The 20,708-nt window shown below is 34.8% G+C and overlaps 1 protein-coding gene across 1 annotated transcript; it reads right to left on the bottom strand.

The window, feature by feature from the left end:
* Window positions 1-315: 315 nt before the first annotated feature.
* LOC135683897 (GATOR1 complex protein DEPDC5) lies at window positions 316-19,702 on the bottom strand. Its single transcript, XM_065199279.2, has 23 exons — window positions 18,225-19,702; window positions 16,827-17,037; window positions 15,675-15,932; window positions 15,195-15,329; window positions 14,419-14,667; window positions 13,119-13,451; window positions 12,633-12,895; window positions 11,625-11,817; window positions 10,468-10,657; window positions 9,958-10,045; window positions 8,998-9,218; window positions 8,232-8,373; window positions 7,627-7,803; window positions 6,903-7,168; window positions 6,324-6,434; window positions 5,641-5,773; window positions 5,112-5,217; window positions 4,322-4,543; window positions 3,954-4,135; window positions 3,232-3,418; window positions 3,019-3,079; window positions 1,529-1,890; window positions 316-831 (listed from the first exon to the last, which is right to left on the bottom strand). Exons 1-23 carry the CDS (start codon window positions 18,690-18,692, stop codon window positions 650-652), a joined length of 4,740 nt encoding a protein of 1,579 aa, XP_065055351.2. The 5' UTR covers window positions 18,693-19,702; the 3' UTR covers window positions 316-649.
* Between the last annotated feature and the right edge of the window lie 1,006 nt (window positions 19,703-20,708).

Here is a 20,708-nt window from a genome sequence, read left to right as displayed (position 1 = left end):
GCAAATTTAAACTAAATTTAAGGGTTTGCATTTCATATTTTATCCAAGTTTTGTGGTAGGAATTCTTTTAGAAAATTTATAAATTTTTGGGTATGTTTTCACATTTAATAATGGGTGTAAATTTCAGAAAAGTCTGCGTCTATATAGCAGGCACAGAACACATTTGGTGAACATGTTTTTTTGTGAATATACAAGATTAACAATGGAGCGTTGGTCAAAATCATATATTTGGCCTTTCGATACAAATGTCATTTCCACACTTAAACTACCAATCGAAACAGAAAGATTCAAGAATCAAAGAAACGCGAAAGCATCTTTCGATTTCCCGGATTTTATTGATGTAAATTTAATTCATAGAAAACATGCTGCAAAATATCTTTTGATAAATAAAATGTACAGCGGAATAGCAATTAATTCATTGAAGTCCGATTCAATATACATACTTAAACAACTGTACCGTTCAAAGGATGCACTTATTATAGTACGAAAGTTGGACGATGCAGTAAATCTTTTTACAACAAAGAATGGCGAGCAAAATAATATTCTATTAGTAATTTCAATATCCTTACATTAATTTGATTAAACTATGCTGCATTTCGGAAATCATATTGGCCCCATGTGATATCCAAGTTGTGCTGTAATAGCTGTGTCATAAAACAATATCAGCATCATCTTGCCGTTCCCATTGCTCATCTTCGTCATTTTCTTCCATTTCAGGCTCACACTTGCATTTATTGACAGCTGTTTTCCAAAACTCTTCAAGCAATCCATTCGAGTTAGCACAAAAATTACTGAATTCACTCATAAGATTGTTAGCAGCATTCGTGTCGCCTTTAAAATGAAAGTGATTCAAATCTGATTAGATATTGAATAATCATCACTATCAATTATTAAAATCACTATCAATCACTTAAAATAGATCTTCGTAATATCCGAGGTAACCCTTTCTTTCTTTACGGCCAGGCCTTCCACAAAAGCATTGAAATTCATGCACTGCCTTCTTAACAAAACATCCTCAAGGGCAAAAGTGCCGAGAAGCCGAGAAAGGGGCCTGGGAATTAAGACTGAAATTGATAGAAATTTCCTGCAGCTCAGCACTTCAGAAAATTTGGTGAACAAATCTCTTTTAAAATATATATGCGAGGTGTTAATCAGCCCTAATATGTCTATAGATTGTCCTTGGATGATAAATATATTGCAAATTACATTCTTTTTTGTTTATAAAGGCAACCATCACAAAATCAAATGGGGTAAATAATCAACTGTATTGAAAGAGTATCAAGCCTCAACAAGTTCTTATAAGGTTTTAAATTGAGCTGCAAATAAGATGCTATTCCAATTTCAGGCTGACTGGATTCTTATTAGATGGGGATTTAATTCCAGAATTTCGATATACAGGCTCTTAAAGCAAACAAACATCTTAAGGGAACTGTTACCTTCAAGATGCCTCCCACCCTCATTAAAATGACATTGAATGAAAAGCTTGCAATCGATGAAAAACAAGCCACATATTATAAAAAAGCCTTACCTGTATAGCTTGATCGCCATTTCTTCGTAAGTGAATAATTATGAGTCCAAAAGAATCCTGCGGGAAATTTCTCTCCTTCGATATCAGAACTGCCCAGATCACTGAGAAGAGTATCGACTTTTTGCTGGAGACGTTGCGAAGAATTTTTATAGGAACTTAATTCATCTTCGGCCTTTTCTTCGAAGTTGATTTTTCGCACGCTGGGCGATGCTTTCAGCTGAAATTCCATGGGCTGTTCGACTATTTTAACAAAAACGCTACCAGTCCAGTGGACATATTGATTTGAATGTGTCTCCCGCTTTTTGCTGAAGCTTAGGCCATACGTGTTGCTGGTTCTGGGAAAGTCTCTTAGAAACCCAAATCTAAAGGCAACATACATTATATTCAATGAAAGATTCTAAAAATCTGAGATGAGGTAGGCATGAAAGTTACCTAATAGGAAGTTTTACATTTCATTGTAAAAACCTATAAATTTTCATCAAAATTAAATTTATTTTAACATTTTATTTTGAACTTCTTACCCTCTTAATCTGTAGAACTTACCTTTGTGTATAGCATTTTAGTTTAGAGTATTTAAACAGTGTTTGGTAACACCACATTTTTGCTGACAGTTTACAAATTTTAATACACATGACATTTTAATTACTTATTTAAAACTATTTTACCAAAGTTTTTAATTTGGATGATCTTACAGTCGGATACAAACTTCGACTGCTAGATTAGATGTCTGACGCTTCCTTCCATATAATTTCTACCATATATAACTTTTAAACTTCCTATAAGCAAAATAACAAAATAGTCCTCTCGTATTCGTCACATCAGTCTTTATGCAATTGCAATTTATTTGAGACCATTACTAAAAGTCTAGAATTACAACTTAAATGAAACAGTACATTGCAATAAAACCTTATCTTTGCAAAACAGTATTTTACTTACAAATGGCTTTGAAAAAGCAAACATTTAGTAAACTAAAGCTTTTCGTCTGACACTCTTCAGAGTTTAAAACGTCAGAACATAGATCGAAAACTCTTCGCTAGGAAATATATATACCCAGTTGTGGATCGAAATAGGCCAATCAGAAAACACGAGCACATGACTGTATAGGTTGACCAATCAGTGCCGCTTGCCTATTGAGAATGTTACCAATGGAACGAGAATGTTCCGAAAAGCTTAAGTTTACTAAATATTTGCTTTTTTCAAAGCCATTTACAAGTTTTGTACCACCAAAATATTGTTTGCATATTTTACTTACGTTTAATGAAGCTATAATAGTCTAAATCAAACACCATTCACATAATTTTATGCCGATTAGAATTCATCCCTTCTCGATTAGAACTCGATAAACTACTACCACATGTCCATATGAAGTTGCTAAGTATAATTCATAAAATACAAGACATTTTCACCTTACTTTCTCTGTTTACATAGATCTTAAGATCCTGGCTCAAAATAGGGTTCACCGAGCAGTAAATCTCAAATCAATCAATTACCTTAATAGAATAGCTTCTTGAAAAAGTACCATTCTTTTGTTCCATGTAGACTCATCAAAATCTAAAAATAAGGCATAATTTTTACATCTTAATTCAAAAAGGTTATGGTGAAGCTTATCAAAATATTAAAAAGTCTAAAGATTCATTCTTTCAAGCCATACGATTCATTCCAGCGTTAGGGTACTTGCAAATACTTAGCATGACACAACTGACCTTCAAACATGTGCTTTTGCCCAAGTGAGAGGAGGTATTCTATACTCAAAGGAATGAAATTGGGCTTGTTAAGAGGATTCTTCTTGAATGCTAAAGAATCGTAATTGCAATGTATAGGCAATGGCTGCAGAGGAGCTGGAACTAAATGAAAGCCACATGTATTGGCTCTTCTTGCCCAGTGCTGAACCTTTGGAAAAATGAATTACAAGATATGGAATGTAGAATGTGCAAAAAAGGAAGGGTAGATTGTATACATGACAACGTAAACAGAAAAAATGCTATAAATCAATGAAAAACTGTTTTTCTATTGACCCTACGAGCATTGAGTGTAATCAGACGATAAACAGTAAATTTTAGTTACGTATTTAAGAAGATTCGGTCCTGATACCGGTAGAGGTTAAAAACCTGCATTGATATTTCTTAATTGAATTTGTGTTCGAGAACAAAATGATGTATCTATTTTCAACCTTCTTTGTGCCAAGTTAATGTTGCGATGGCCTCTTGACAGCAAGTGGTACTATCAATATATTCTGAACGCAACTACATGTCCGTCTTGCTATCAGCGCTTATCTAGACAAAGCTGAAATTACAAATTACAAAAACAAATCAAACGAATGCAAGTCACAATTAGTTGTAAATCATATAACAAGAACTTAAATGCAGTACAAGGCTTAGCTACCTAGCATCGATCAAAAGACAGCAATCCTTAAAATCAATCATACCCTTTCACAAAGAATAGATGCAGTGGATACCATCCAGTCAAGCTCTAGAGAAAACGACTGATCGGTGCAATAGTTATCGTTGTAATAAATAGTGCACCATTCTGCCCGATCACTACGCCTGTTGCTGTCCAAACAGTAATCCATGCTTTTGTAGTAAGGTTTATATGGAGGAATAGTTGATGCTAAACATAGACAAAGAGAAAATATATTGTTATGACAAAGATAACATATGATGAAGGATTCGTTAAATTGGAAAGTCAATACAGCATTGCAAGATTTGCTTAAATCGTTGTCAAGTAGATGACATTGATTGACAAATGATTTTTATGTTTCTAAATGGTTTTGTGATATCATAATAATCATCATACCTGCCCGCTGCTTTCTGTCTTTGTTTGGACTCTGTGGACTTTTTACAGGTGAGTCAGAAACAAGTGACTCTTTCATATACTCAGGGACTTTGTCAGGAGGCTTTCCTCTCCAAACTTCAACCTCGAACCATTTAGTATTGTAGCTCATTAATAATTCCTCCTCGGTTCTTCTTGTCTCAAATGATGAGAACAACGAAATCTTTCGGGGCTTCTCCACTTTTTCTGAGGATCAACGAATAACCAGTAAAAAATAAAAAATTGGAAAAAGTATTCAATTGAAAATAATCAAGAAATACCCCTACCATTATTAAAAGTGTTCTGGCTCTTCTAGCCAATAAATGTAGACGGTTAAAATACTACGATTCTTATAGTCGGCAACCAGATGATTTATTTGGTTTACGGGTATTCTAACCATAAAGAAAGCATCCGACAATCAACTGAAAAATATATGAATCCCTTTACTGCCTGGGCCAATTGAGGGATAAATCAAATTCTTTCTACAACATGAATCTCTACAGAACTGATCACACTGAAATCAAATAAAATAAAAATCTTATCTTTCCGAAATCTTATCAAACTGAAATCAAGCCCAACAAAAATCTCATCAAACTGAAAATGAGTCCAAGAAAAATCTAATTAAACTGAAATTTGATAAAACAAAAATCAAATAAATCTATATAAATTTAATTAAAATTAAAACCAAATGAAACATGTTTAATCTTCCAACAGTCAACAAGAACTGAATTAATTGAAATTACTTTAACCGAGAATAAAGCAAATTTCTCCTTGCCTTCAGCTTTTTCTGTGGATTTGACAAAGAACAAATACATGCCATCGACAAAACATTGGGCTTCAGATTGAGAGGCGTGCATGATCAACTCTGCGTCAAGCATTTGCTGCAAAAATATGACACGAAAACACTGGAAGAAAAGTCTTGTTGAAATGTCGACTAACGAAAAGTTAAGATTGTCAGTATCATAAAAAGTCCTTACAGGTGTCAAACGATATATCAATATATTTCTAAAAACTTTTTCTAACGTTTGGATTTTTCTCTCTATTTCCCTTACTTCTAATTTTTTCATACCTCATAATGCATTGAGCCTTTCTCGATTAAAGTTCATCTTTCTGATAGAAACATTGCAATTGTGTTTTGTACTTGGAATTTCCTGAATACATAGCTAAGTATCACATGATCTTAATTTACGTCTAGTTTATCTAATCTTAAAAGCTTCATATGAAACTGCGACCATCAATGCCAGAGGATTTTTTTAAGCTAAAGTCAGGAGCACAAGTCGAAGTTAAAAAATGGGTGGATCTACCTGGCCAAGTTCTACAGCATCTTGCTTTTCATCGACCCCATCGACACTCTTGATCATCCACGCAACAGCTTCAGCACTTATAAAGGTCCACTGTCGCAAACCAGCTTGCTCAGGAAGGAAGCTAAGCCCATATCTGCAAAGGACGAAGAATGCTTGCTGTAAGGGGAGAGAAGAACATATGGAAGTCTTAATTTGAAGATGCTATGCCCCGTCTTTGGATTCATAGAAAATGTGCATTTATCTAATATTGGCTATTACTGCGCATGCCCTTTGACTTTTGCGACGGGGGACGGTTAATGAAGCACATTTGAGGCACGCACTACAGCATAAGGACTTCCAATTTTCTTTTAATGTGTAGGCTCAAGCTTAACTTTACACATAGTTGCACCTAAAATAAATTTAGAAATATATTTGCTCATATGAAAGCATCAAATGTGCTACAGTCAGGAGAAATTAAAGACACAGTGATAAACTTTTAAGTTAGTGGTCAAAGAGTAGCCCACATTGCAAAGATAACCAAACAGTCCTGATTAAAATCAGAGTTTCAATGCCTAAGGATTCACGACAGGTAAAACAGTACTTATGAAAAGTATTAGTAATGATCAGAGGGAGGCCCGTACCTTTTCCCTTCTAAAAAGCACTAGAAATGAATAATTAGAAAAAGAAACAATGAATAGACCTACTCAGAGTTTTGCATGGCTTTGACAATGTCTTCCAATGGAGAAGTCGACGCTAGTCCAAGTGCAGGAGGCAGTTTTGATGGAATAGAATGTTGCTTCGGAGTTGTATCTTCACTATCAATTAAACACAAAAAATAAACATCGACACCTATGCAGCAGAATTTTGTCCTTGACTCTGAAAACTTTCTCGCCTCGATTTTATTAAATACTCTCCAATTTTTAATCAACTCTCTGCTTTATCATTTTTGTCAAAATTCGATGTCACAGATATCAAATATCAATCTTGTAAATATTAAGGAACATTACCCTGACTTTAGGTTTAAGCTCATTCTAAATCATACCAAACTTAAAAAGTACTGTGCCTGACTCAAATAACTTCAAAAGAGCTATGTCTGTCAAATATATTTCCAATTTCCTTAACAAATATTTACTAAACTTCCAATCTTACAATCATAGAGTTAATTTCTCCAATCAAGTTCAATTCCTTACATTAACTCAAATATTAGCCGTTTACATTCCCCGTATACATTCTCCAATAAATATTCACTTTTTGCAAATACAAAGGTTCACCTTGATACTCACTTGTTGGAGGACTGACGTTCAGTCGATGCGCCCTTCTGATCTTCTAACATTTCTTCAGATGATATTGACAAATTCCTTTTAGATTTCTTTTCTTTGTTGTCAGAAGGACTTTCCTTGACAGGTGTTCCTTTCTTCTGCGCACCATTCGAAGCTGCTTTATTCTTGGGTGTTCCTTCAGACTCAACTTTATCTCCCTTTTTCTTGTTATCATCGGGCAGCCCTTGTCTTCTTTCCAGATACGTGATTTGATCCTCAGGGGTGTGTTGCTGGTGAAAAGATTTTACAAGATGTTTGGGTCAATTGAATTAAAAGGGTGGTCACGATTTCTTTTCAAAGTGAATACATTTTTCTAATATACCAAAAAAAACCCTGATTCAAAGGTCTGATTCAAAGGTCAATTCTTTTAAAACTAAAGGCATACGTCGAATACATAGCCAGGAATATGATTGAAAACAAACTTCAACAAAATTGTTCATCATGTGTAAATCATTGTGTACGAATATAGCCCTTCGATCAACCAAACCCTAGGCCAGTTCTCTTGCAAAATAAGAAATTTTTTCTACAAATTCATCATTTTATGTTACAAAAATCAACATGATTAACATCAATTGACAAAAAATGCAATTTTTTTCTGCTTGTTGTTAATACGAAGAGCTACACCGACCGTTTTGCCATAAAACCCTTAACTATAATATTAAATTTGTAATAATTTTGCCAAACTTACTCGGCAAATGAATAACATCCTTTGATTGATGGGTCGTTTTATTCCGTTGAGACCTTCCATGAATTTAAGAAAGCCTTCAATTTCAATCATTTTTGTATCGCCTGAATACTTTGTCTCTTCCGTCGCCTGATCACGTCTTGGAAGTAAAAGAAATCGCTTTCTCCAATATTTCATATCCTGCAGATAAAATATAAAAATTTTATGATTTTCTTAAGTTAATAGAAGCAATACCAATGGTTATAGATCGAATTATTATTTTCTGTGATGCAATGTTTCTGGGTTGAACGTGTTTCAGAGCACTATTTTAACGTTTTCTAGCACACAGAAACTATAAAAGTATACACGAAAGAAGATTATAAGAAATGATTCAAATATCCCAAATATTTCAAACAATAAGAAAAAATTCCTTAATATTTTTAATAAGTCAAGCATAAATTCGCTCCTTTTTGGTGAGAAATAAGTAACTGCACGCATTGAAGGAGGGTGGTTTTCAGCTTTTTGCTTTGTGACAGCTAATATGTTTTGTTACCGCTGGCCAAAAAGCTGCATAATGCTTAGGCTAAATCAATGTTCGTTACCCTTTTTTAAAAAATATATATGCTTACCTCCAAAAGCATGTTACTGTCTTCTCCCTCTCCAGTCACGTAATGGTCTAAATAATTCCAGTTATAGTTGATTGTATCATCATGGGCAAAAAGGGTGCAAGCACCTTGAAATTCACTGCAGTTGGTTGGCCAAAGCTTGTACCTAATAATACGAAAAATTATGAAAAATAGCCAAATGTAGGATAGAGCCTTTTCAACTTGGTTAGTGTACCTGTTGAGAGAGCTATTTTTTTAATAGCTCTCTACACACAAGCTTATCTGTTTATATTGCATATTGCATCAATTTCTAAATCAATAAATTAATTTCCTGTGAAATTGCCTTACATCCACAGTACCAATGTATCTAGTGGGACGTAAGAAAAAATATAACTATAGCTAAGACTAAACTTGAATTTTTTTCGCTTTCTGCTTTTGTCAAGCCAGACACATTACCTATTTCCATACGTTTTTAATAATTTTACATAGTTGATAACTCGATGAGAAATTTTTATTACAGCTAAGACACATTTTCCATTATAAGAAGCATTCAAAACATGCATAAATCGACTGCATGCTTCTCAAAAATGCAGTATCTCTTTGCTTTATTCTCACGAAAATTTTTAAAAAACCTTGGTACCTTTTCTATCCTAAACTCAGTAAAAAATCTTAAATTTCATTTGAAGTGTAGGTAAACCACCATAAGATATACATTATTTCTGAAGAAAGGATGCTAATAATAGGGCAAGCGTGAAAACATCAAAATCGTCATAAATGTGACATAGCTTACTTGTATTCAATAGACTTTGTAGTTGGAATGTGTTTTTTTACGTATTTATTTACAGACAATTCCATTCCATCAAACTGAATAAGATGAACCTGTTGCACATGAGAAAGCACATATTCCTCCTCTAATTTTTCTGAAAGCCTTTGAAACACTGATGGCCTTGTTCCCTTGTTAGGACTTAGAAGGAATTTCAGACGATCTCTGTTTTTCACAAATTGGAATCCCTTTGATTAAAAAGACAAAATAATGGAAAATAATTTACTACAATGCGTAATACACTAAAGTTCTTGAATAGCTTCATAATTGTAGAGAGATATACTTTTAGAAAGAAATTTTGAATTTTTACCAATTAATTTAAAAGAGCATTACAAAATACGGCTAAATGTGGCAAGCCAAATATGAACCAAGCCAAATAAAGGGAAATTGACCATAACTCGCCAAATATCAACTTATTTAGCGGTTTTTCTATATCAAGAGGTACATTCATTATGTTGTTTCAGAGATTATTTGGTCGAAAAGCAAGAAGTCTATAAGAATGTATTTGTTATGACCTCATACTTAAGAACTCTATGGTGACAATTTTCAGATATGTCTCTTTCGATAAATTGCTATAAAAATTTTGTGGCTGTTAGAATAGAACATGCAAATGAACACGACGCACGTCGAGAGTTCAAAGTCCAGAAGATTTGGCGGTCGCACGGCTGTCGAGCGTGACGAGGGTCACTTAGAACAAAAGGACATCATCTATCCTACCTTTACCTTACCCTATTTTATTGAATTCTTAGACAGATTGGCTGGATGAAATACTGTTCTTGATCCTTTGCGACTTCTTTGACAAGTTCAGAAACACAACGTTTAGACAAATTTTTCTGCACGAGCAAAAAGGATGGGAAAGTTGCATGGTAAACCTGCTAAAGATTGGGAAGTTTCAGTTGCGATCAGTAAACAAACATTAATGCTTACTTGAGAAATTCTTTGACTGACTGCCTCGAGAAATTTGTCTTTGGCAGTCATTCTGAAACGATCGTTAAAGTTCTCATCCGCCATGGACCTTGATAAATTGAAACAGTATTATAAGTGGATAAACCATGTGCTGGATGAATAATGATTAAACAAACAGAATGAATCTTATCAATACGACCTTGCATTTCAAATATTAACAACCCAACAATCAATGTAGAAATCTAAAAAAAATTTTCACTTACATTATTCAGAAAATAACGTGCATTTTTGTGGCACAATTAGAATATTGTACACCATTACTGGAAACCAACAAAAATCACTGGGTGTAAAAAGAAACGAAGGCACCCCTTTAATTTTACAAACAGGGCCGTTCACAAAAGTAATAACCAACTCACAAACACATTTGAAAGCCAAGAGACTGTCTATGGCTTTTGTGGTGACATACAACATTCAAGCACAATTCTATAAAACAAAGCATTGTTGGTAATAAACAAGAAGACACTAAATTACCTTTCATAGCTGTCATCAATAATCACATTGTAGTTGTACCAGAAGAAATCATCTTCAAATGTTTTTGCATCAGGGAAATAATTAGTTGTCAAAGGTAGACAAGCTGGAATACTAAGAGATTTCCAGTCAACGCCAGTTAGAATAGCAGTTGTCCAGTCTTGATCCTGTTGTCTTTGAAACAATAAATGGCCTAAAACAGAGTGCTTCATTTTACAATTCATTGTAAACACCGTTGTTCCTTTTTAACAACAAAATCCTCTGGTTAAAATCCAAAATCAATATGACACTGGGCCATGTAAAAGATGCATAATGCCTCTTTATGCATTTCTAAAACAGGTTTCTAGAAATCTAAGAAATGTGAATATATTGGAGATGGTAATAAATTAATTAGTAAACTAACTACAACTGGAATTGAATCTACAAAGATTGAACCTAGTGAGATTTAACCCAGATTCTTTACAATACAGGATACAAAGAGGCGTTGTAATGAAACTTCCTTTGAAGTCAAGCCAATTGAAAAATAAGTCGTATTAAAAATTAATTGATTCTTGCATGGGGCATCTTATTGACTTCCTGAATCTTAGAGATAAAACACCATTCGTCAAGTGAATGCTTTTGGAAAAGGGCTATGTTAAATAAGAAATTTGAAAGTTATAACTGAAAAAGAGTAGCAACGACCATTATTTTCATGCAAGAAAGCACTTTACATAGAATGACGAAAAACAAATTATATATTGTAGCAAATAAGAAACACCGCCATGCGACGAGAATGAACAACAATAAATACACGTAAATTAATGAAGGCTAGTATTTCGCCTTGGCATACAACTGAGCAAAGAACTGATGAAGCCCCGTATGCCGGGGCAAAATATTAGCCTTCGTTAATTTACGTGTGTTTATTGTTGTTCATTCTCGTCGCATTGCGGTGTTTCTTATTTGCTACATTTTCATCGATTTTTCGCCGCAAGAACACCTTGGAGTCCGCGGAGCAGACTGCTATCGTGACCTTTCTTTATTCACAAATTATATATTATCGGACATAATTAAAAAATGCTAAACATCTCAATTAATAAATTTATAAACAATATGAAAAGGGAATGATAAAGAACAAATAATTCTGATCAACAAAACAAACTTAATGGGCATAAAAAATTTACCTGATGAACCACTATACAAGGATTTGTCACTTCCAACTTTTTTGAACGACCTTCCCTTCTGCAATTCAAAACTTTCAGATGCATTTCCATGTCTTCTGTCAAGTGTAAACCGAAGACTATCTTGATTTTCAAACTGCTCACTCGATCTTTGACCTTCCGTTATTGACATCGTAGCTTCCTCAATATCAAATACCTTTAAAAAAGCAAAGAAACGATTAAAGATATAAAATACGTTTTTCAAGTAGTTGAAAACAAAAAGATAATTACAAAAAACTAAATGCAATGAAAAATATTTTTAGGGTCGACTTTGGTTAACTCATTGCCAAAAAAGAAGAACCCAAAATAGGTAAAATGGCAAAGATGAATTTGTAAAGATGACTTGGTAGAAAAATGCAACATCTATATGAAAATATTTTGCTAATTGATGTTTCTTTAGCTTAATGTAGAGTGATGACTTGAGATAAAGAATGACAATACGCTATTGATACTTAGATATTCTAACCTGAATATTCATACTTTTCATACGAAATCTTAAATCAAATAGCTGCTCTATTACTGTTTTACGACATCGTTGAGAATGGACATAAAGGTCAGTTTTAAATGGTCTGTTATAATCAATCTGCACGCGGAGGATTTTACAGAGGAATCTGTCGCGCGGCAAGTTGGGGGTAGCCCGTTTCTTTCCTTGCTTCTTTTAAATTTATTTTGTTGTCACGTTGAGAGGTGCACTAGTGGTCCAACAGAGTAGAAGTCCCACACAAAAAATCATGGCCGGAGATCTTCGGAAATAAAAAATCATTGTAACTTCATACAACCCCCCGGTTATTTTCTTTTCTTCAAGGAATGGTTTCAAGGTTTCGCTCATTAGCAGAGGGAGGCTGGGCACTCATTTCCATTTTGCAGCAGCGCTCATCGTTGGAATCACAATTTACCTTTTCACACAACAAATTAATATTCCACTCCAGATAACGACAAGAGTCACAAAAAATATGGCTGAAAGCAACTTACAGATGGTGAAATTCCGTCTTGATCCATTGGCACTTTCTTGTGGTGCTCTTGCATTGCCTCTCCACTTGTATCCGTAGGGAAAGTATGAAGCCAAAGATGCCTAAACAAAGTCAGTTTATATGACAAGTGATATGGCTTAAATGGATTAATGAATCCTGCTTGGTAGGTTGGATAGGAATCGGGATTCAAGCTACCTCCAACTAAATTCCTTTTCAAAACGACGTCAACTTCAGGGCTTGAATCACTTTCACCAACTGTGTCATCTATTGAGAAGAAGTTTACAAGAGTCAATAATTTTCAAGTAAACTTTAGTCTTCAAAAATTTGGGGAGCTATAGCTGGAAAAAGGAAGAAAAACATGAATTCAGAATTTTAGTAATGGAATACAATAGTGGAAAAGCTATTGTAAAACGAATAGAAAGGAAATTTGAAATTAGACGCTAGAGGTACCCTAAAAATTGCCAAATAATTGTGGAAAAGCTGTTACCTTCGATAAAGATCATATTCTCGCCAAACGAAGTACCCAGTCTAACATCCTCACATTCGCTCAAAGACCTGATTGGGGGCACGGGTGACCCATCGTGTTGGCTGCCATTCCATGAAGGTTGCGTCTTCAATTCAGGCTTACTTCTGGCGGCGTGCATATCAGGAGATGATTTACGCATTACGCGAAGATCAGTTTTGCGCTTCTTCTGAATACCCTTCGAGAGTTTACTTCTCAATACAGTACGTGGGGTAGCATACGTAAAGACTTGGGCATCGTATTCATCAAAATCGATCTCGGATTGCATGAAGAAGTGATCTGGACGCTCCCGTGTATCTAACAACAAACATTTAAAGCGCTTTTAGGCATTGTTTTTTATAAGACATATCAAAGAAGTTCATCATATCGATTAAGCGTTCACCAGTATGTGGTCATAGCCTTCTTTTCAATGTGCATACTAAATTGCTTTGATAAAATGTTTAATACAAATTCAGAATCACTGGGTTAACTGTCGAGGGTCCTAGAGTCCCAAGTCCTGTTTTTCTACAGACGCTTTATAGACAGCATATTGTGCTTTAGTGGATAAAAATCGAACGGTTCTAAGTTGGCACTTTCAGTTTTGAGTTCAATGAGACCATCAGGCACCTCTTCTTGATGTATTCTAATGTCCACGTTAAAGGGTACTGTATAGTTTTGTATTCTATAAACATCTATACACATCCGATAATAGGAGAAAGAACGGGGTATATATACATAGTTAGAATGGGTTTTGCTCTTAAACCAAAAAGCAAACAATGCTTTCTCCCAAAAAAACATGCAAATGGCTCACAATTTTTATGTACCACTTTCAAGTGATACATAAAAAGTCTATGCATCAGCATAGACTGAAGAGTTTGTACGGCATTGGCGAGGATAGATAAAAAGCTCCTTTTTTAAAGTACTGTTGGCTAAAGGTAAGTAGCAATCTAATAAACAATCTGCATGGAGAAATGTTAATTTTAGAAAGAAATTTGTAGCAAGGCAAGGTAGGTTACCATGAAGAAAGAATGAAAAATACCTCCCGATTTTTCCCTAGCTGCATGGACGAGTGGTCAAAGTTTCGAGTTCCATACTATAATCTCGATTACTGTACAAAACTGATCTAATTACCTGCACTGAACTTGTAGGAAAGCCCTGTACAGATCAAATGGTTTCATCTGAAGGTGAAATTTCCTCTCGTTTTATCTGTTTATCTTAGCGGCTTAGCAGTTACTATAAGAAATCAAATCCATTAAGAATGTTGTTAATCACATGATAAGCTTACCATCCGGAACATCTTCAACATCAACAAAAGTGGGTCGTTCTGGAACTTTAATTCTAGGAATGAACCTCGATGACGAATTCCTTTGTTCAGAGGAGCGATAAAAGCTGTGGTTGATCCATTGAGGAATGTTGTAATCAATAGTAATCACGTGATTGTCTTTAAGTTTCTGTTGCTTTTTGCTAAGGAACTTGAGTAATGGCACGGCATGAAGAGGCTGCTCGGCAAGGCAAACAAGATCAACTCCAAAACCTGAGATTCAACGAACAATGTTCAAGTAACAAAGGTATAAAACAGTATAATGAGAAAGAAACAAAAAATTGACAGATCTAGAAGACAGCGTTAACAGTATTGCTTACTATCAAGCATACCCAAGTAATTTTTTGCTTCTTTGCCTATTACCAAATTAATTCGCTCCTACTTTGCCACAACAGTAATGACCTTCACATTTTCAGGTGAGCTGGAAGACATTTTGTACATTGAGATTTTGCATGATGTTCTCACATGCATTTTTCCTCTTTGACACTCAGATTAGTACTGGCCAAGGGAGGGGGCAAGGGGTGAAGAACCCTGCAGTCTTTGGTGAGATGAATTGCTAAATTCACTCAATTATATATTTCCTTTACTGTCAAGATCAGATTCTAAGCTCTCTAAATTTCAGGAAAGGTTAAAAAAAATATCAAATAAATTAAGATTCTAAAAACTGCACAAAAGATCAGCATTGAAAATCATTAGCATAGGCTGTGAAAAATTTTTTAGGAAATTAACATAAGAGTTACCTCCATCCATTAGCCTCTGTTTCGTCATCCCAGTGAGCTCTCTTTCAACATCAAACACTGCACAGCCAGGTGTGATAATCATGACAGTTGAATTAGTTCTTTCCAAGTTAACATCAATAAAAAAGGTTTCAAACACTAAAATGTTGAAAAGTAGCCATTATTAAGAATTACAGTAAAGAATGAAAACTTTCAGGCAAAGTTCAAAAAAATAATCATCACACATTTGGAAGAATTCAGAGGTTTACATAAAAAGCAAGCACAAATTTTTATTTGTGCTGAAAAATAGTGCTTGTGTAACCAAGTTTACTATCACACCAAGAAAGGGATTTATAACCAAAACCAGAAAAGCAAAATGATTTGATAAAGGGAAGGTAAATCCACACTACATTTTAAAACTCAATACAATGAAAATGTTTTGCATCCTTTAACATGTATAAATCAAAACAAGACAACAAGCTAAAACAAACAATGAAAACTCACCATTCAAAGAAATATTTACTGCTTCTAGTACATTGCCATCAGTTGCCCTTGAATTAGTGCACAAAGGTATGTCTTTAGAGCCACCCTCATCACAGCCGATCCAGCTCAGATAGTTGTTGAAATTTGTCTTAAGAGTCATGGCTATTGGCTGCCAGTCATCAAATTGTTCAGCATTGATAATAACCTTATAAAAATCTTGATAAAATCTTCCATCCAGCCTCTTTGAAACACTGCTTTGCATCTCTTTTGGGAAATCATCTAAAATTGATTTGTTTCGTATTTTTAAATCAAGAAACTGCATTACAAGAAAATCAAGTGTTAGGGCCATTACCTTGTAACTAATGTATTTTCAAAGTGATCTTGATATTCAACTAATGAGTTAAGTTGCTGTCTGTTTATACAGTGTAATCATAACAAAACTCATATTAGGAGAGCTGCCCCAGTCAGTTGCTTCACATTGATCTGTTATATATGGTATATAAAAGGAAATATGATATGATATATATATATGCAGTTCTGCGATTATTTCAGGGGCTATAGCCCAAAAAGTTCCTTTTGCACTTCCAATAGCCCTGGTTTATATCTTAAATTGATATATTCATAAAAGGTCAAGGTGAGAAATCAAACTAAAATGGGAACAAATAACAACAAAATTTCGAAAGATGTTTGAGGTTAGAATTATTGTCAATCACTAGGCTATATACAAAATGATATCAAAGACTCTTTAAATCAATATCACTAAACATGCATTATATAAACTTTTATTAGTTTACTCTAAGCATGGCTTTATTTAGTATAGAAAACTTTGTTAATCAGCTTTACAAAGGATGTCAAATAACTGCTTCTACTTGAAATTTTCTGACTTCCTAAGCAAAAAATAAATAAATAAATCCATATTTCTTGCTTCCATATTTCAGAGTAACAGGAAATCAAAAGAAGTGGAAAATTTACTTCAATGATATTTCAGTGGATACTTTTGATATTAAAATGCTCTGGGTGGCGTAAAAATAACTAGGGATTTTCATCTATGTTACCATTTCCACTTCCTTCTTCTTCCAATGAAATATGATATGATTCAGACTTCAAGAAATAGCAGTCATAGGCTTAAAGAAACATTTTATTATATTACAAGGTATGAAGGACCAATCTCACCAAATGATTTGGCATCATAATATGTCCTAGAAAATAACACAATGGTAACTTCATGATTACAGTTTTTCTCCTTCCATTTTCCAAATAACTCATTTAAGAATCCATTTACAGTCTTTTCGAAGTATAAATCTCCAAAGAAATCAAATTCCCACATTTCCGCACTCATTTGAATAAAAATGTGGATCTGGGCACTCTGTGACCTAAAAACAATCTGAAAAGGAAAGAAGAAATCAGCTATCATGAAAATAAAGAAAATATGTTGGTTAAAATGGATTTGTCCAAACAAGTTCTATCTGCAATGGTCAGGTCTAAATCGCATACATTGCTGCCTTCACAGACTTCCCAGGCATACTATTTTCTAAGGATAACACATTGATAACATGCCTACTTTCAACTGGCTGTCATGAAAAGAGTCTATTTTTCTTCATATACTGCCTAAAGACCAAATTTAAATGAAGGTCTGATGTTTGCATTTTAGGATATATGCCTATTGCAAATTACTAAAACGGAGACATGAATTCCACAGATTTATGAAAAAAATCAAAGGTTTCAAGGCCTGACTTAAATTGACTTGTTATCTTAGCTTGGATGTATTCTGAGAACAGTTTGTTCTCATTGAAAAACATTTTGATAACATGCATAATTGCAATTGTCTGCCATGAAAAGACTGAAAACTGTACAATCACCAATTTTGAACAACAGTCTGTGACTTGAACTTGCGTAAAACATTAGTATTTGTATTTGTTGCTACCTAGCATCCGAAAGTATGGACACTGAGAAGTTATGCTTATCGAGCAGTGTCCTGGTCCTTCATCTCGATGAGACCACACCTCCTGATTCCTACACCTGGAATTACAGAGAGCTGGCAACTCTCCCCACTCTGGGTGAAAGTTTGGTCATGCCAGAGACTTGAACCACGAACCCTTAGGTCTGTAGTCAGCGCCTCTAACAACTGAGCCATCCTTACACGCCTAAAACATGTAAAACATGAACATGAATTTCGATTGCAAGCAGGCATGTTATCAGTTTGTTATCCTTAGAAAATAGTATGTCTCCATAGTCTGCAAAATCTGTGGTGTTAGTATTTTACACCAGGCCTATCTGCAATTGAAGGTATATTTCGTTATGATAATAGACACAAGCATTGACTTGAAGCTTTTAGGTTTAGCATAAGTATTTTTAAGGCTTTTTCAAATACTTAAATGATGATTCTAATGAATCCTATCAATCATACTTTGATATTACTTTAACACATGTATTTTGCAAAGCAAAATCTAGTTCTATGCCAAATTTCAAACTTGCTTAATTAAGGACAATCTGTCAAGTAAGGACAAAATTTTGTATCTGAGTTTTGATTCTTATACGCTCAATTTTTTATCAATATACTTCATCCTTTACCTTTGTGTCTTCTCCAACAACACCACATGCAAGTTTTTCTCCATCAATCCATAACTCATTCACCTGGACTCTTATCCCGGCAAACACAAGCTTCTTGCCCATATAAACACACGAGTTAATCAGTGATCGCTGCAGCCTCCACATATCACTTCTGCTCAAGTACTGGTCTTTGAAAGCAATCTCTACCATATCTAAAGTGACATCATTTGGCTCAACGCGATTTATATAGACATCAAGATATGGTCTTAGCTGGAATGTTGACGCCACTGATTGCTCGATACTGATTGTATCCTTTTGTTGAAATTCAGTACTGAGCTTATTTACCTTGAGCAAAAGACGACTAAACGTGTCTTCCGGGTGATATATCTCAACAACATCACCAACCTGAAGTCCATTATATTCTCTAGGATTTATAATGAGTTCCTCTTCACTAAAATTTTGTTGGTGAACGATCAGCTTCAACTTCATTTTCTTGCATGAATATTCACACACAGTTCATCTCATTATGTTTTTCAACTTTCTCTGTACCTTTTGCGATGACCAAGGCATAGTACTTCAAGACGTGGCCTTTTAAATGGAAGCATAAGCTTCATTAAGATTTTGTATTTTCCATACTTATAAGTCTTTCTGAGGAAAACTATGCCTTCGTTCTTCTTAACTGTGAGCGAAATCATAAACAAATCAAAGTCAGACATCTAGGCCATAGGGCTATATTCTCAACCCAGATAGAGGCTATATCGTCGACTCGAGACTCTTGCTGGTCGGAATCACTGAAATTTAAAGGCAAAAAAATTTTTCAAAATGTTCTTTTTTGTTATAAAAATGTCCTACAAATCTGCTTCGAAAGTTTAATTGATCAATTATAAGGTCCTCGCCTTCATCAGAATCAACAGGATGAATCGATAACCATGGGGCATCTTCTAAACAAAGTCAACTTGTACTGTGACTCTTCCCCTCTATGACTTAGCAGCTGAGGTTTGTTGCAATAACACAGAAAAACGTAATTTGCTTTTAACTCGGCTACCAGGGATTTCTCTCTTTCAAAGATTATGATGATGATTTCTCAAAAAAATCGTTTTGCTCCAGATTTTTAGGGGATCTAGTGCCCAGTCCTCCCCCCAAGGGATTTGCAGTCTGGTTACAAAAAAACTAGTGTGATACATCTTTACACGGCCGAAACATGAACAGAAATTTTCAGTTGCTGAGCGAATATACATTGAAAGGAACAATGAATTTCAAATTTCGTAAGTATGACCTAGAGTACATCTTTATTCGACATGATTTTAACAAATTGCGTTGCATTGAGTGATTCCATAGCAGGATATATCCATTTAGGAAATCCGTGTTTCCAGGAGGTAATTTTCACGCATTTAAAGTACCTCACGAAACATCTGAATTTTCTTAAATTCACTTTACATGATGTATGTAGAAAAAGAAAGGTTGGAGTGGAAGAAAACGCCATTGATAAACCTTTCACACACACAACCGTGTCAAACAGTAACAAACAATAAGTTTGTCAAGACAGTGGATGCGGACGTTTTTCATGATGATTAAATGAAATTTAATCAGAGTTAATTTCACGAGGGGCTTTTGAGCGCTACCTGGATCGCTTGAGATTGTTGTTATTACTTATTCGTTATGTTTTCTGGTGCCACGCTTCCTCGCGTTTTTCTTGTATCTGCTCTGAGAATTTGATTTGTAAAACTAGGGTAAGATGTGTGTTTCGTGGCGTTTTCATTCCCTTGGTTAATCCAGGGGTATCTAAGGTTTTGGCATAGCTTGGGTCCCACCTTTCTTGGTGAAGCCACAATACAACTAGGCTGTTTTATTGCATTTTCCCAGCCCTCCCTCCATCATTTTCTTTCTTTATGCAGAACTCCTTTTCAGTATAGCTTTGCGTGTTCAGTTTCTTTTATGGCATCGTTAAAACCTCTTATACCTTTAGGCATCTTTTATGCTTTTTAGCGTTTTCTGATGCTATTAGGTAGGATTGGAGCATCGGCTATTAGTGGGGGAAAGAAGCTTTTCCTGTCCATTCCCTCCAAATTATCAATCATACTTGGGGGTAACTGTGTATCTTCCCTTAGTTACCCCTTTTCTTTTAGTTATTTATGGTAGATTGGGCGATTTGCGCCGATGCACCAACGGCCCAACTAGCTCTAGATGATGTGGGAACGTAGCCTCATGACTGACCTTCTGATGTTTATGGCAGATCTTCTGAGAGAGCTTTATGCCTTTTATATTGCATTGGTATTTCATTCCCCAGTAAGTAAATTAATTTTCATTTGATAGCATCAGCTACTACAGGGCGTTTAACCAAAACGAGAACCATTTAACCAAAGCATTATACAGGAGGGGGGAGGGGGTCTGCCACACCAAGACAACTGGTGATACCCTGGTGACAATAAATGTAAGTGAAAATGTCACAAAGAAAATAATTATAACTAGAATTACATTATCTAACAGTACAAAAACAATTAAATT

This window comes from Rhopilema esculentum, chromosome 7, assembly GCF_057945365.1.
Source record: "Rhopilema esculentum isolate cy_ngs chromosome 7, ASM5794536v1, whole genome shotgun sequence".
NCBI lineage: Eukaryota > Metazoa > Cnidaria > Scyphozoa > Rhizostomeae > Rhizostomatidae > Rhopilema > Rhopilema esculentum.
This window is presented reverse-complemented; position numbering and strand designations above follow the sequence as displayed.